The sequence below is a fragment of the Ipomoea triloba genome, chromosome 10 (assembly GCF_003576645.1).
Source record: "Ipomoea triloba cultivar NCNSP0323 chromosome 10, ASM357664v1".
NCBI lineage: Eukaryota > Viridiplantae > Streptophyta > Magnoliopsida > Solanales > Convolvulaceae > Ipomoea > Ipomoea triloba.
The window spans coordinates 27,207,817-27,224,232 of NC_044925.1; the positions used below are offsets into that span (position 1 = coordinate 27,207,817).

A 16,416-nucleotide genomic window follows, 5' to 3' on the forward strand; every position below is an offset into this window, starting at 1 on the left:
AGCTTAGGGTGTATTTGGAAACTTTTATGGGTTTCCAGTGTTTGGATGTGCTTGAAAAATCAAGTCAACAGAAATTAGGTTGACTTGATTTGGAAAATAAGGTTGTTTCGGAGAAAAATGACTTTCGCTAAAATTTAGTGGTCTAGATGAAAAATTCCAACATATTCTTAAATCTTAACCAAATGTTACATCAAAAGAAATATAGTTCTACTACATGAATTTTCAAATCTTAGTTCCTAAATTTACTCTCTGATCTGACGAACACGAATAAGTTAATTTTTTCATGTGGGTCCCAATACAAGTTTCTACATTAAGATTTTGTGTGTGGAAGTAAAAATTGAGAGTAGAACTTTTCCAAAAAAATATTCTCAATATATTCTTATACCAAAAGAAGAATCGGAATTCTGGCTTCTGATTGCAGTCCCAAATATCAGGAATAACTTTTGACTTGTTATTTCAGAACTGCAGTCTGTACAAATATTCATAATACACAAACAGATCATTGAACAGAAAATTTGAGCAGGACACAACAACATACCAACTAAACATAGATTGTAGCAGTTTCAAATTTTCATGTTATACAGAAGCTTCCCAGAAAAGCCCCAAACCAGTTCATTTGAATTAAGGCTTGGTCTTTCTGCTCTTAATGAGAGAGAAGATTGGTGCCTTGTCAGCAAAGACTCTCCGGCCTTCGCTCACAGATTCAAGCTTCCATGCAGGACCAACGAGCCATGATGTTGCAGCTCCTCCTACTAAACCGCCGAGCTGAAATATCAATCAAAATAACTACATTCAAACCAGGCATAAATAAAGCTTAATGCTTACGGGTAATGTCTATGTAAGCGAACGCCAGATAATAAACTTTTGTACGAAGAATTTTACAGGAAGCCATAACTTTTATCTTAATTCTTGAAAGATGCTCTGAAACCAAAAAATGCAGTAAATGCGAAGAAATCTCCGTTGTTTTCATGTTCAACAAGTTTAAGAAAATAACTTTAATGAACAAGTGTAACTTAGGTATTGATGATTAGACAACAAAAGTGAACTATTTCATAGATAGCACAACATAAAGTATAATCAGAAGGCAGCAAACAGTTATAGGTGAACTTACATGTCCCCAGTTATCGATGCCTTTTGATAAAAACCCAATGGCCTGCATGAAAGGCATGTGTTATAATTAGGTATAGGTGACATTGTAATAAGAAAGAGTATTAGAACACCCTCATGCTTTCAAAAAAATAAAATAAAACAACATAAATAAAAATTGCAAGGAATTGAATGCCTACCATATTTAGAGCAATTATGCGTGCTATATAAACAAGATCCCCCTCGGTGCCCTTGACTGTGCCTCTATGTCTCAATACAAACACAGCAAAAGATCCAACCTGATAATGCCACCAATACCAACTCATCATCAAAGAAAATCTACAAAGAGCTGTGATTCAAAAGTTTAAGAGCTTTACTAGTCCGAAAATTGCTCCCGATGCACCAACTGCAGGTGCTTTACTGTGCCAGTAACTAAATGTTGAACCTGGTTCATCTCAAACATGAAATCAGCATCAAGAAGGGGTATTTTTGTATTGTTTTTTGCATTTTTTTTTTTCAAATGGAAAATAATGCACAGGAAGAGGATGTTACTTGCAATTGCGGAGATCAAGTAAACAGCAATATATCTTCTCGGACCACTAATTTTCTCAATGGCTGGTCCAACAGAATTTAAGGAATAACAATTGACCTGAAAGAAGTGATACTTGTTTCAATCCCTTAAAACGAGAAATCAGTCGCAACTTCAGCAAACCATTTGTTCAATTCCTACCAGGAGATGCCCGACATTTGCATGCAGGAACGAACAAGTAACCAACCTCCATATTTGTCCTTTGTCTATTAGACTATTGATCTGCACTCATATACTAATGGATTGTCGGAGATAAAATCATCCTTGATAGAGAAGACAAAACTTTTACAGTTTTATGTTGTTGAAAGACTTCTAAAGTTGATAAGAGTCTAACCTTCGCTCCCAAAAATAATAGTTGCCCTTTTGTTCCAATTTGAGCAATATAAGCTCTGAACATAAATTGAGATAGATAAAGTTTACTTATCTACATACAACACCAACAATATTCAGACCATGCTCAATCACTTATATCAATTTAAATAACATTGATTTAGAATCTTCTTTTTCATTTGTCATAGTTTTTTTCCCAATATTTGGACCACAGGCTACATGTAAGTTGCTTAAAGAATGATATAATTTATCAACGCTGCTAACAGATTTCTTCATTTTCAATCAATATCCTTCCGTTTTTTAAAGGAAACAAATTGGCAGGATCCAAAGATCAAATTCTACTTAGAACAGAATACTTACAATATGTTAATGGCTAGGAGAAGATTGGTCCATTTCCGGTCATTAGATATGAAATGCCTAGATGAATTTGAGTATGACTTTCCAAACCCTTTGGAATCCTTTCTACTTCCACCTCCACTGATAAAAGAAAAGCTCATACACGCAGTAGAGAGCACATCCCGTGACCAGTCAAGAAGATCAAACCCATCAAGTTGAAGGGCCGTAAACGTGGAAGCACCAGCATGATGACAAATATTCTGTACAACAACCATAGTGTTCATGCTGAATATCTACTCAATATGATCAATTCACCTCATTTGACTAGGAGCTACAAATCATTAGCTAAAAAATTGGTAGAAGTTGAATAAAAATGTGCATTTGTTTCAAGACTAGCATGAATTTTACCCAATTAAGTTACAAAAGCCATAGATTTCTTTGCCTAGGGTCATAAGGCGGGTTTATCCCGTGCACACCCTTAGGTAGGTAGTGCTGCAGGTTTCCTTGTCACTCAAAAACAAAACCATAGATTTCATGCTGAATATCTACTCAATATGATCAATTCAGCTCTTTTGACTATGAGCTGCAAATTATAAGCTAAAACACGTTAGAAACAGATGGAAGTTGAATAAAAATGTGCTTTTTTTTACAAGACTTGCATGAATTTAACCCAATTAAGTTACAGAACCATAGATTTTATGCTGAATATCTACCCAATATGATCAATATAATTCACCTCTTTTGACTAGGAGATGCCCATTATAAGCTAAAAATGATAGGAACATGTGGAAATTGAATAAAAAATGTGCATTTTTAAAAGACTTGCGTGAATTTAACCTAATTAAGTTACAAGGCAGCATCTTAGGATACATTTGTACCTTGAAGGAGGAGCGTAGCAGGCACGAGAGACGAAGACGGCGACAGAGGGAGTTGCCGAGCCGGAGCGCGGCGGCGTTGGTGATGAGGTGGGCGGTGGTGAGGTCCAGTCGACGGGGAATTGGGGCGGGAAACTTGGGATTGGACGGCACGGCTGCTGAACCCACCATTCCCCTGCAATTTGATCCTTCTGAGTCTCCTGGTTTTCCACCAATGATAGCAACTTCACATCAGCTTTAATGTCAGTTCTTAAGGCTCCCTTTGGAAGAGGGTAAGATTTGAACATTCAAATGGTTTATCTGCCAAACGCACCTTAAATATGCATGGCTAAGACTATCGGCACTCAAACAATCTTCTCTCACTTTCAAAATGTCACATTATTGTCAAGCACTTAAGCGGCACGAAGTGACTATTCTAAATAGAGATCATGAGTTTGAATCTAGTGAGGCGATATTAACTCGTTGGGCTTCAATAAGTTTAGAAACTACATATAACAAGGCAATAGTAGTCAAAAATAACCATACTATCACATCAACTTATTAAATAATTTATTATTTTATAAGTATTAATAATAATTAAAATAATTATTTTTAAAATTGTCAAATAGACTTTGCAATCACCATTCTTTTACGCGTGCGGATGGCCTAAGGTCCAAAGGCATAAACGAGTTAAACTATTAACTTATTTTACAAGTTTGAGTAATTTAAAAAATAATTCTAGTCGAGTTATTCGAAAAATTATCACAATAATATTAATCGTGAGCATTTACATTACAAAATGGAATTGAGTCCAGATAATAATTTGCCCTTAGCTTGGAAAATGGGCTTTCATGGGCTATGAGTATCGGGGCCTCAGGCCCATATATAACATCCCAAATCGCTGCCTAAAACCCTAGTCTGAACAAAACCCTCGATACTTGAATTCAGACAAAGCTTCTGCCCAGGTATGCCTCCATCTTCGCACTCGGTATTCATGGAATAAATGATATTAGGCTATGTGAATTTCGCATGAGTTTTTTTTATGAAGTACTTTCTTGTTGTTCAATATGCTAGAATTGATGAAAAATGTGATGTTTAGTGGCTTGTTTTCCTTCTTTGCTTTTTGTTATACCTGAAAAATGGATTAATGTGGTTTTTTGGTTTTCCGAGTTTTTCAATGCTCTTTAAAGTTGATGAATCATTGCATTATGAACATGAATTCTGTATCTTATGAAGTCAAATTCTGTGTATTGGATTAGGATCCACGATATAACGATTGATAGATTTGTAGCTATCCTTGTATCTGTGGTCTACTATTAGTAATTCTGAATAGGATTTCTTGTTTTAAATTCAATTTAAGGTTTAAGAGTGAATGTTAAACAGGAAATAGAAGGAACCCAATATGAGGGCATTGGATGAGAGTGAGACCACCCAAGTTTTCGAAAAGCTCTTTAAATTTGTGGGAAACAATCTGAAGAACATTGTGGAGAGCCCATCTCATGAAGGTCCCGACCCAGCTCCAGGGCGGTATTGTTTCCGTCTCCAAAAGAATCGAGTCTACTATGTGTCCGAGTCCCTCGTGAAGAGAGCCACTAACATAAAGCGAGATAATCTGATCTCGCTGGGGACCCAAATAGGGAAATTCACTAAAGGAGGCAAGTTTCACCTAACAATCCAGTCACTGAATTTGCTAGCTGCACACGCGAAACACAAAGTTTGGCTAAAACCCACATCTGAGATGAGCTTCCTATACGGAAACAATGTGTTGAAAGGCGGTGTTGGTAGGATTACAGAGAATGTCAACGAGCACGATGGGGTTGTGGTGTTCTCGATGTCCGATGTGCCACTGGGATTCGGCGTTGCTGCTAAGAGTACACAAGATTGTAGGAAGCTGGATCCTAATGGGAATGTGGTGTTGCACCAAGCTGATATTGGGGAGTACCTGAGGACGGAGGATGACCTTTAAAACCGGAAAAGATTACCGCTTGAATTGGTTCAGTTTGTGGGCTAGTCTTCATTTGGGAAAATCAGCTTTGCAACATTCCAGTGTAAATCAATTTTGGTAACTGATATCTCTTGCTGTTACCTGCATTTACTAAAAAGTATTATGATCAGAGCATTAAAATTTTAGATTGATTCCTATTATGCTTGGATATCTGTAGGGAGGATTTTGAGCTTTTTATTTCTTCCCATGAAATATGGCTTTTATTATTGATGTAGTTTAAAAGATTTTGTAATACTGTTTTCTGCTGATCAATTAATACTATAATTCCATGTGTCAATTGCTTGGGCAAACATGAATGTATAATTTCTAAATGTCATGCTTACAGTGTAATGTTCTGTGTTATTTTTATGAAAATATCTCACATATACATGTAAATTTCTCCAAGTTTTACTGCTTAATTGGAATGCATGGAGAGAACAATGAATAATGCTTCTCTTCCCTCTTTCCCAAAATCCCTGGTATTTAAGTTTAAACCATAAAGTATTTTGTAGTTCGTTCAAAATATATTTCAACTTATTTTTGTCAACCACGAGGTGTCATAAATAGGCATAAATAGGCTCTAACTGTAGTGCTAGCTAGTTTTTCTATACAAAATTTGAACTTCCGACTTCTCTTAAGGGACGAGAGTGCACGGTCACTCATGTCAACTAAGCTGATTAAACATATTTCAATTTTTTTCATCTAAAAGTACACTTTTAAGAAGTGAAGATGATATTCGTTAGAATGTTATGGTGAGTGACTTTTTTTTTTGGTAAAATTATTTAAAGAATCTGTCAAATTGAATATGATATTTTTTAATATAGATATTTTTACTCTATCACTGAAAACAAGTCACATTACTCATCACTAGAAATAAGTTTTAAATGAGACTTTTACCGACTAAGTCAATGTTTGGTATTAAAAGTTGATTTCTTCTTCCTCCCATGGCAATGCAAACTTGCTTTAAAAAAAATTATTAACTCTATTTTACTTTTTAAATATTTTTTTTGAGTACTACTGAAGCCTTTCCATGTGGGAGTGTAAATCGGGTGGCGCAGTCTTTGGCTTAAATATTTATTAATTACATAACAATCATATTTTCCCACGTGCAAATTGCAAGACCAACTTACTGACTTCACGAATCACGGACGCGCGTGGCCCTGGGGCCTTGGCTTACGGCCACCACGAGTTAGGTGAGACTAATATGCATCCGAGTCAACTCGTCCTCCTACCCAGCGATTCGACTCGTACTTCGGATTGGGTTCTTTCGTCCCCATCTTCAAAACCTCAACGCCCCCCTCACCCTCGATTCTCTCTCCCACTCTCTCCAGTCTAGAGAGTGAAAGCCATAAAAGAGAAAAAAGCTAATCCTTCGCAGGAGAATCCGCCAAACTGGATAATTCGAAGGAGTAAATTCACAGAAAACCTCTGAAAATGTCTCACACGGTGTTCCAAACGGCTCAAATCATGCCTATTTACACCTCAACAATCCCCACTTCCAAAGTGGTTTCATCACAGAAGCAGTTATTGCACCCTGCCGCCGCCTTTAACCGCCTGGCAGTGGCCGGGAAGATGAGGAAGTCGTGTATTAGGGCCTCGTCATCTGTGGTGGACGGAGATGCCGTTTCAGCCTTGGAGCGCTGCTTTCAGGCTTCGCCGCCGGCGGATTGTCCAACTTCTTCGGCGGGGTCGCCTGTAATGTTCGCGCCAGTTATGAAGGGAGGGAAGTATGGATCGCTCGGTGCCGTTACTTTGGAGAAATCCAAGCTCGATATGAGCCAGAAACAAACTAAGTCTAGCCCTGAGGTTCGTTTTTTTTAATTTTTTATTTTTATAAATTTATGTTGCAGTTCTTACTTGTTGAGCTGTGTTTCTTTTCATAGAATTTGATAGAAAAGCAGTAGCTTTGTTATCTCAAAGAGAGCATGAGTTGTTTCAATTCCTGCCATGGAAATAACTTGATAAGAAAGTTGTAGAAATATGGGTTATTTGTGGATAGTAGTGAGAAAGTAGGTTATTGTATTTGAATAAGCAGATTTGAAACTCTGCCAGGAATACATTACTAGTTTTAGTTTCACAAATCACCCTGTCCTGTTTATCTTGAAAAAAAACTGTTCTTGAGATAAAAGCTGCCAGGGTAACAATGGCATTGCAAGTGGAATATTATATGCCCATGAATCTGTGATTTTAATTGCGATCATAGAAATTTCTATCTTTTCATGAAGTTAGTGAAACCTCCATGGCTCAACCTCAAATAAATAAAAATTCTCCAGACAAAGGCAGTAGGAAAAATGTATGTCAAAATCAAATCAACTTGTGTATTGAAGTGGTGTAGGAATCTTGCACATTGGTCTTTCCTCTTGAAAGAAAAACTTTACCCGATTATTCTTAAGAAATTCTACCCTCCCATACTACCAAATTTTTTTTTTTTTTCTATTTATATATTCTCAATGCTATTGTGGGGAATATCCAACATCTCTTTTGCTAAATAGTTTAACTTAAATTCGACAAAATGATAGCTTTCAACTGGAGGTGGAGGTGGAGATATTGGAAAAAGCATTTTTCACGGTGGTGGTGATGGAGGTGATGATGGTGATGATGATGATTACATGGATGACTTTGATGATGACGATGAGGGAGACGAGGGTGGATTGTTCAGAAGGCGAATGATTCTTCAAGAGGTAACTCGTGTTGCAAGAATTTATATTGATCATGCATTCATGCCTTATTGTATATTTCTACTAACTTCAGATAATTGGATATGGAGTAATACTATGATAGTAATAACTTTCTAATGTTTTCCAGCTTTTTGATCGGAAATTTGTTGATGCGGTCTTGAATGAGTGGCAGAAGACAATGATGGACTTACCAGCTGGATTAAGGCAAGCATATGAGATGGTAAATTGTCTCATTGTTTTCTCTAGTTTAATGATATCTATTGTCAGAATTCTGAACAGTGTTTGCATCCAGGGTCTGGTCAGCTCTGCACAAATGGTGAAATTTTTGGCTATAAATGCCAGACCTACAACAGCTAGGTTCATTTCTCGGTCGATTCCTCAAGGATTTTCGAGGGGGTTTATTGGCAGGTAATTAAGGTGCCCGCTTTATTTTGCAAATTTGTGCAGAATCTTTGTCCATTTCACACTGTATTGGCTTGGGGTTGGGCAGAGGCTACCTTCACTAAAAGCAACACCGAGCTTATCAGTAACCCAAATTTTTAAAGAACTTCCAAAGCTTTTGGTTTTTAATGGAAGTTGATTTTGCAAATTATATTATACTTAAAATTATTTTAAGCACCAAGAGTTTGAATCTGGGGTCTGGTATTACGCATTCAAATAGAGCTGATAAAAAAAGTAAAAAAAACTCAAGTGTCATGAAATAGTGATATCATGAAATAATGACATTTACATTTAATTCAGAATTTCTGGTGCCACTTTCCTAGTTCATATTTTTTAAGAAAGAAAATGGGGAAAAAAGACAGCTAAAGTAGTTTAGTATAATTTTTCCTTGTTACGTGTAATTCTATTTCCTTTAACTATCAATAGCTAATAATCTAATATTCCTTCAATATTCAGTGATATTTTGGCAGATTCCTGATTCATCTTGAAATTTCCTTTTTAATTGTACAGGATGATTGCAGATCCAGCATTTTTGTACAAGTTTCTTCTTGAGCAAGCAGCTACAATTGGGTGCTCAGTTTTGTTGGAGGTTAAAAATCGCAAGGAGAGGTATTGGTTTGATTTATATTTTTTTAAATGGAAATGAGGCCTAACAAATATTTTGAGTACTATTAACCTGATGAACTTGCGTTGCTTTTATCATATCATAATGCAGGATAAAGCAAGAGTGGGATCTTGCCCTAGTTAATGTGCTCACAGTAACGGCCTGTAATGCTATTGTGCTGTGGTCTCTTGCTCCTTGTCGTTCATATGGAAACACTTTCCGCTTTGATCTGCAAAATACATTGCAAAAGCTCCCAAATAATATATTTGAAAAGAGCTATCCGCTAAGAGAATTTGATATGCAGAAGAGATTGCAATCATTCTTCTACAAGGCTGCTGAGTTGTGTATGGTTGGATTAACCATGGGAACTGCTCAAGGTGCTATATCAAATTTTTTGGCCAGTAAAAAAGAGGGAAGGTATGCACATCTTGTGTCAATATTTTCCTGTGTTAATGTTTGCCATCCTTCTCATTGAAATAGTATTGTGCCTCCTCGACAACTTTTCTTCTGTATAAATATTTTCGATTGCTTTTGGTAGGTTGTCTGTGAGCATTCCATCAGTGAGCAATAACGCACTTGGTTATGGAGCATTCCTTGGCCTATATGCAAATCTGCGTTATCAGTTGTTGTGTGGCTTAGACCAAACAATGATGAACTACTTTGATGTTATTGGAGTTGCTCTCTGCTTTAGCACCGCCCTCAGGTATACGTTTATGGACTTTATCAACTCTGATACATGCCTTTAAAGATGATTTTTGAGTGACTAGAGAAATCCAAGGGTCTGCACTGGGTAAACCTTGCCTTGTGAGTTGTGACCCTAGTCGGCAAAGGATCACAATGAGGTAAACCAGTCTAGGTTGTTCATAGCTAACTTGCTCAAACCAAAAAGGTCATTAGGCTGCTCCCGCTTGGTGTTGAACTTGTAACCTTGTGGTTACCAAGTCAATATCCTGACCAACTTGGTTGGGGTTGCCCCCGATTTTTTGTTTTTCTTCTTTTGGTTGTCCCCAACTTCTTTTCAGTCTTGATTTTATTTATTTTTAATACCTTATCTTAATTTATGCTGGTTGTTTTCCCTAGATATTATTTTGTTCAACTACTAATCACCATAGTTGGATTCTCTTTGTCAAATTGGATAGTCATTCATATTTGATTAATTGCATTCAGGGTAATGAATGTTCATGTTGGAGAGACATCAAGGCTGACTTGGCTCGGGGTGGAGCCAGATCCACTGGCTCATGCAGACGATCTCCTGAAAGCAGCTTACAATAGACCATCCGAGGGTATTGATCAGACTTCTTCGAAATGGTTTATATCCAAGAACGCCATAGTATCCGGGCTTGGACTTCTCGGGATCAAACAGGGCCAAGGCGGCTCAGTCACTGAGGGCGAAGCAGTGCCACCCAAAGCTAGGAGAAAAAGAGTAGTCAGGAAAAAGGCAACAGCAAACAGAACAGCATAGTTGATACAATAGCAACCAATTGTTCGATTTTGCACATGTCTGGAATAAGGATTTGCCGATTCAGATGATATTTTTCGCTTCGTGAGAGCCTGACCAAGAAAGTTTCGTTGACAATGATACACGCAGATGCCACAACACAAGCTCCATCAGTGATCAAGAGAATGATATGCTGGGGGGATTTTGCTCCTTATCTCTAGCTATTTTTTGGTGATATTGAGAAACTTATGATTCTAATAAAGAAGTGTGAAAGATTTGAGATTGTTGGAGCTACTTTCTTCTAACAGGAAAATATATATTGTTTCCCCATTTAGTTAAGCTAGTCTTTTTCTTTTTCTTTTCTTAATTAGAGCTGTGTTTCTCCTAGGTGAAAAGTTTTGTTGTTGAGAATCTTGAGATTAAATACTTTCATTCTTAGAATGCTAATGCTTTTCTTCATTTTAGCTATAGTTCTTTGCAATAACTCCTTTATTCTTATTCTTTATTCACCACCACATAGCCAAACAACCTCTTCTACTTCATTATTTTGTCCAAAAAGGCAAAATTCCTACTCAAAGGGCCTCTACACTCTAGCTTGGCAAAATTCTCTTAGGTTCAAACTGTTAGTCTTAATTCTACATCTTTACTTACAATTTAACACCTAAGGATCAACTGAGCTATTTTACTATTTTTATGTTTGGCTCAACTCATTTGAATTTTTTTGAATGGATGTAAAGGTTTTGTTGAAAACTATATAAAACTTCTGAGAGCACTAACCAGCAATCCGTTGTCGTCCAGCGGTTAGGATATCTGGCTTTCACCCAGGAGACCCGGGTTCGATTCCCGGCAACGGAAATGTTTTTTGGTTTATGTTTTCATAAATCTTCTGAGAAGGCCAACCACAATCCGTTTAAACTTTTTTTCACCTTCTCAACCTAAGTTACCAATAATTCACTGACTCTTTATAATTTCCTTTTGAGCATTTTCCCTTGTATCTTTTTTTTTTTTTTTTTAATTCCCTTACAAAATACAATTTATATTGTAAAAAAAAAAACAATTCCAAAGAAGTTAAAGTGTACAGCATTTGGAATTTCCGTAAATTAAGGGGAATACAAAATAATAAATTGATTCTAAACCCAATATTATATGCTTTTTAGGAATGATACACACAACACGCACCGACCAAATATTTTTTCTTATATTTTAATTAATTATTTTTATCACTCGCAAAACATCCTTAATAAAAAGTCAATATTCTCCTATCGACTTAAACTCATCATCTCAATTTAGGAGAGTCACTTTATACTATTAAAAAGGTTATTAACCTTGATTTAATAAATTAGTTTGCTTGTACTTGAAAATAAAAATAAGGAGTAATTATTTAAAGATTTTGGTTCTTGGGTTACTTTCGGTTAAAATAATTTCTTTTCTGATATATATATTCCAAACATTATCAGTTGCCTATAAATCGCGTAATATATATATTTGGCTTTCAGAAAACGCATGAACACTAACGCAAAATGGTGATGGTTCCGACTACTCCGACCGACGGCGAAGATCACGGCAATAGCTACTGTTACAGTGGCGAAAGTTCGCCGAGCTCCGATGCGGTGACAAACTGGCAAATTGCTCACGGCTCTCTGGAAAGCGCCGTCACATTTGAGTCCTCTGATTCGCCAATTGACCCTGATTCTATTCCGAAATCGCCTGTTATCGTTAAGCCCCCCTCACTTGATTCTGGTCCTTGTGAAATCAAAAGTAAGTTAGCGTCGTGTTTTTCTTATAATTACTGATCACAGGAAGTGAATTTGAGACTTTATTTTTTGCTAAAAGCTTCGATTTTGATGATTATTTGGATGAGGATTTCGTTCAATTGATTAAATTTATACTTTCAACTTGAAGTGTTATTATTTATTTTTTTTTCACAAATTTGTGTTCTAGTTAGTGAAAGAAATGTCACTGTTCATGTATGCTTAGAATTGTAACTCAAGTGTTAATCTGCTTGCTGGTGAATTTCGTGATGGTATTTATAGTTGATTCACTGATTGAAGCTACTAGGTAACTAGGTGAGCTTGTGACCTTCAGTGTAATTCTTTATGCCTTTGTTTTGTGAATATTGAGAAATCATGATTGCAAATCGTGAACTGAGGATATGACTTTAGAACATTCAATAATGATTATTTACCTGGAATGAATTCCATGTTTATGGTTTTCCAAGTATTTATATGGTCCAGTGTGATTATCATACAGGAGATGGAGGTTAAAATGTTTTTCTGCTAAGATCGAAGGTATATTATGAGGATAAATTGTATGATCTCATAGGGGAGTAAGAATTTGTTTTTTTCTGCTAAATTTAGATTTAGTAGTTATCATTGATTACGGTTTGTTTCTTTTGGTTGAGAGCCTCTGTGGTGAATGAAAATACAGTCTTTTTTCATTGTTGTCTCCTACTACCTTATTTGAATTATATTGTGCCGGACTTTTCTCATGATATGTCCAAAAAGAAATGTTGTTTTATCAACTCTTGTCTAAGGTTGTAAGAAATTGCACCCCCCAAGTTAATTAACTTAACCATTTCTGTTCCCAATTATAGCTTAGTTTTCCTTTCCTTGCAGTATGCTTTGCTCAAAGGCATGAAATCCAGCAGGTTTATGTTCGGAGCACTGCACGTGTGTATGAGATATACTATGCGTCTTCGCTACATGGTGAGAATCAGTATCTTTGTACAGTTCGCTGCAGTGTGGCTGAAAGAGAAGGTGAAATTCTCCTGGCTGGGATTGAAGATGCTTCCAAGCAACATGTGAAGGTAATTAGAGTAAAAAATGGTTCCAACAGTGAAGAGGATTGGGTAGATGTCGAAGTTCCTGATTTACCTGTTGTTGAGAATGGAATCAATTGTTTGGTAAAGCAGGCTGCTAAGGAAGGTGGCAGAAGTGTCCAGGTATGGAGATTAAAGTATACTCCTTTCATTCAAACTGGTTATGGTCTCTTGTTTTTAATCTTATTTTGCTGTCATTGCCACTGCACACGAGCTTTACGTTTCTTGTCTCATTTGGCTCTCCTCATTTCAGATGTGACTCCTTAGAAGTATAAAAGACATGGCTTTACCATGTATTCTAATTGAAAAAAAAGAAGAAAAAAAAAGATAGGAATATAACGCAATTCTCACTGTATATTTGGAAAAAAAGTTTTGGTTTTCAACATTTTCCACTGGGTAATATGATATTGTTTTGATAAATGGAGCTTTTCCTTTGTATCTGGCTATTTGCAATTGTTACCGAATTGAATTGATCATTGGATCCTCATTTCTCTGGTGCATTCTGTTTTGAGTTTTTCTTTAATGTCATTGGCCCTACTTCATGCGGCTTGATCACTTAATTGCAAAAAAGGCCAAAATATTAAAAGATGTTTTCTTTTGTAGTAATTTGTTAATTGTTTTTCTACAGGAGCTTTATGAGGCTACAGCCCAAATTAGTGATGCTGAACCTTGTGCTTCACTTACAATCCGTTTGCTATCTCTTCAAAGCAAAGACTGTTTATATATAGATGAGGTTTACATCTTTGGTGATCCATTTGTGTCTACTGATTCAGAAAATCACTCTACTCCAGTGGAAAGCTCAGCCCAAAGTTCCCTAATGGCAATGCTTGTTCCTACTCTTCTGCAATTATCTAAATCAGGTGCCAGCCGAACAAATGACAAATATGCTTCTGATAGACAGGGAAAGGATGATGATGCGGGCCCTACAGCAAGGGGACATGATATGACTGATGATATGAATGGAATTCACTGTGAGCAGAGATCGACAGTTGATGAGCAACATGTGAGTTTGCATGCTGATGATCAGCTTACATCTGAACCTGTTCAATCTTTGCTTCCCACCCTGGACCTTAATAAAAAGGAACAAGTGGTAGGCAATGGGCTAAAACCTCAATCTCCAAAACAATTGACTGCTGATGAGAAAAATAATATGCCAGATATAGAGAGAGTTCTAGTACAACTTGTTGACCGAGTGAACAGGATTGAAGATATCTGTTTACGGTTTGAAGAAAGCATGCTTAAGCCAATAAACAGCATGGAAGTGAGGCTCCAGAGAGTGGAGGAGCAAGTAGAAATTCTTGCTAAGAACTCTCAATATACTGGAATCCCTTCATGCAATAGAATTTCGGCTCCTTCTTTTTCATGCACTGATTCTAATTTTGGCTCTTTCTACAATGATGGAAATGATCATCCTCCTAATTTGGCATCAGAGTTAAAAATGGATTTTCCTGATGATAAATTGGCCAGCCAAATTGATAATTCATCAATTTCCGCAAGTTCTCCGCGTATGCATCCAAGTTGTGTGATTGCCGCCCCTGAGTTCTCATGTGGAGAGGAAGAGGAAGACAGCCATGTGTTGGAACCTTCAAAGAATTCTCCTGAAGTAAAGAGAAATCTAGCTTCCTCGATTGATAATGCTTTAGCTGCAGCACTTTCTGGATTCTTATCGACATCTGTTACTTCTCCTGCAGAATGTACTCAAAATTTTGAAGTTACTGCTTCTGAACATAGCGGTGAGATACATGAGAAGGATGGTGATCCCTTGGAATGTTCTCCGAGTGGGCCAGTTCTGAGAGATGATTGCATTAGAGATGAAAAGAATGAGGGCATGCTTTCAAAATATAGGCGGATTCTTACAGTTACAGCTCCTGAGTTCACTTTGGAGGATTTAGACGATGTGCATTCTTCACCGAACAGAAATGATTATTCACCTCCACCAAGCACTCAAAATAAGAGCATACCGAATTCTGTTTCAATTTCCAGTGACATCACAATTGAACTAGATGCAGGGCAAAAGTTAAGCGACAAGCACACCGAAGCATCTGAAGTGGTTGATTTCAAAGACGAGAGCTGCACATGTGAAAGTAATGAAGCCAATGACTTGGCGAATCCCATTGATCATGCCATCATCAAGGAAACAACTTCAAAATATCCTCCGAGTATCTTGTTCCCAGAAAATAACTGTACAAAACGCCCCTTAAGAGACGAGACAGAGACTAAACCCGAGTCTCTGGGAAGTGCTGGTGAAGCTGCTGAAGATGATGCCTCAGAGCAGTCTAGCACAGACATTTTGGGAGGATGCCGCTATTCAGTGCCTTCTCTGGATTTCGAGATTCCTATTTTGGAGGTGAACTTTGGATTACAAGACGACTCAGGTACTAAGTTGCCTCTGGAAGTCCTCCTAGGCGACACTGCAGGAATCTGTGCCACAGCCGAGGAAACTAATATTACTGTCGTGGATGACGATGTGGAAAGGGATCCTTTGACAATAACCGATATCTTGGTGGATTATACGTGTGCCAATGTTGACGATGCACCAAGCCATCCCTATGCTGATCCAGCAGCGTTCATTTCTCTCCTCTAAGCCTCAGGTTTCCAAAATGCACATGAATTTTGACATGAATTTTTGTGTATTGTCCGGTTTTCTGTTCTCTGGTCTGACTATATAGTTCAACGACAACATTCCCATGCGCTTATGCCTACTTTTTGGCGTCGGTTTTTGTGGCTTGTGCTCGTGCTGTTGCTATAATGGTATGATTGTTCTTGGAATCTTGGTTCAGGCTGCCGGAGATTCTGTTTCTACTGTCTAAAAGATGCATTAACGATTTTACTCGAGATGTTTAATGTTTAGTGTGTGTTATACGAAAAAGTTATAGTATTTATTACAAAATCACATGAACTAGCACAATATTATTATTATTATTATTACTACTACTTTATATCAAGAATAGAGGGACTGTACACCAAGACAACATAGAAGCTAAGTTGGTACATGGATCAACCGGAATCACAACATATTGAGGTTGTTTAAGGTTTTAAGTTCGATTTTTTATAGGAGTGTTTATTAGCATTTTCAGTTTGAGTTGGTTAATTATAAATAAACTAGACTAATTTACTTTCTTATAGTTATTTGTTTGTTAGGGTTACAAGGCACGTTTAATGTCAAGCATACATTCGGATAACGGTTAAGCTGGTTTGTTTCATTTCAAGCACACATTCAGATAACGGCTAAGCTGGTTTATTTCCTTTGTTGACCAT

The 16,416-nt window shown here is 37.1% G+C and overlaps 4 protein-coding genes and 1 non-coding gene across 5 annotated transcripts; 4 read left to right on the plus strand and 1 right to left on the minus strand.

Annotated features, from left to right (window-relative positions):
* Positions 1-428: 428 nt before the first annotated feature.
* Positions 429-3,494, minus strand: LOC116031622 (RHOMBOID-like protein 10, chloroplastic). The gene is made up of 9 exons (XM_031273868.1): positions 3,220-3,494; positions 2,366-2,601; positions 2,010-2,064; positions 1,817-1,897; positions 1,639-1,735; positions 1,464-1,531; positions 1,287-1,385; positions 1,112-1,153; positions 429-765 (listed from the first exon to the last, which is right to left on the minus strand). The coding sequence occupies exons 1-9, from the start codon at positions 3,385-3,387 to the stop codon at positions 622-624; spliced, it is 990 nt and encodes a 329-aa protein (XP_031129728.1). The 5' UTR covers positions 3,388-3,494; the 3' UTR covers positions 429-621.
* A 575-nt stretch (positions 3,495-4,069) lies between these two features.
* LOC116031816 (60S ribosome subunit biogenesis protein NIP7 homolog) lies at positions 4,070-5,511 on the plus strand. The gene is made up of 2 exons (XM_031274125.1): positions 4,070-4,160; positions 4,579-5,511. The coding sequence occupies exon 2, from the start codon at positions 4,598-4,600 to the stop codon at positions 5,159-5,161; it is 564 nt and encodes a 187-aa protein (XP_031129985.1). The 5' UTR covers positions 4,070-4,160; positions 4,579-4,597; the 3' UTR covers positions 5,162-5,511.
* Positions 5,512-6,469: 958 nt separating this feature from the next.
* Positions 6,470-10,808, plus strand: LOC116032582 (protein RETICULATA-RELATED 1, chloroplastic-like). Its single transcript, XM_031275217.1, has 8 exons — positions 6,470-6,985; positions 7,699-7,860; positions 7,985-8,077; positions 8,150-8,265; positions 8,809-8,907; positions 9,014-9,319; positions 9,441-9,605; positions 10,070-10,808. The coding sequence occupies exons 1-8, from the start codon at positions 6,614-6,616 to the stop codon at positions 10,362-10,364; spliced, it is 1,608 nt and encodes a 535-aa protein (XP_031131077.1). The 5' UTR covers positions 6,470-6,613; the 3' UTR covers positions 10,365-10,808.
* A 315-nt stretch (positions 10,809-11,123) lies between these two features.
* On the plus strand, positions 11,124-11,195 carry TRNAE-UUC. Its single transcript has one exon. It is a non-coding gene; the product is annotated as a tRNA-Glu (tRNA).
* Positions 11,196-11,825: 630 nt separating this feature from the next.
* Positions 11,826-16,208, plus strand: LOC116032319. Its single transcript, XM_031274819.1, has 3 exons — positions 11,826-12,098; positions 12,956-13,281; positions 13,787-16,208. Exons 1-3 carry the CDS (start codon positions 11,861-11,863, stop codon positions 15,740-15,742), a joined length of 2,520 nt encoding a protein of 839 aa, XP_031130679.1. The 5' UTR covers positions 11,826-11,860; the 3' UTR covers positions 15,743-16,208.
* The last annotated feature ends 208 nt before the right edge of the window (positions 16,209-16,416 follow it).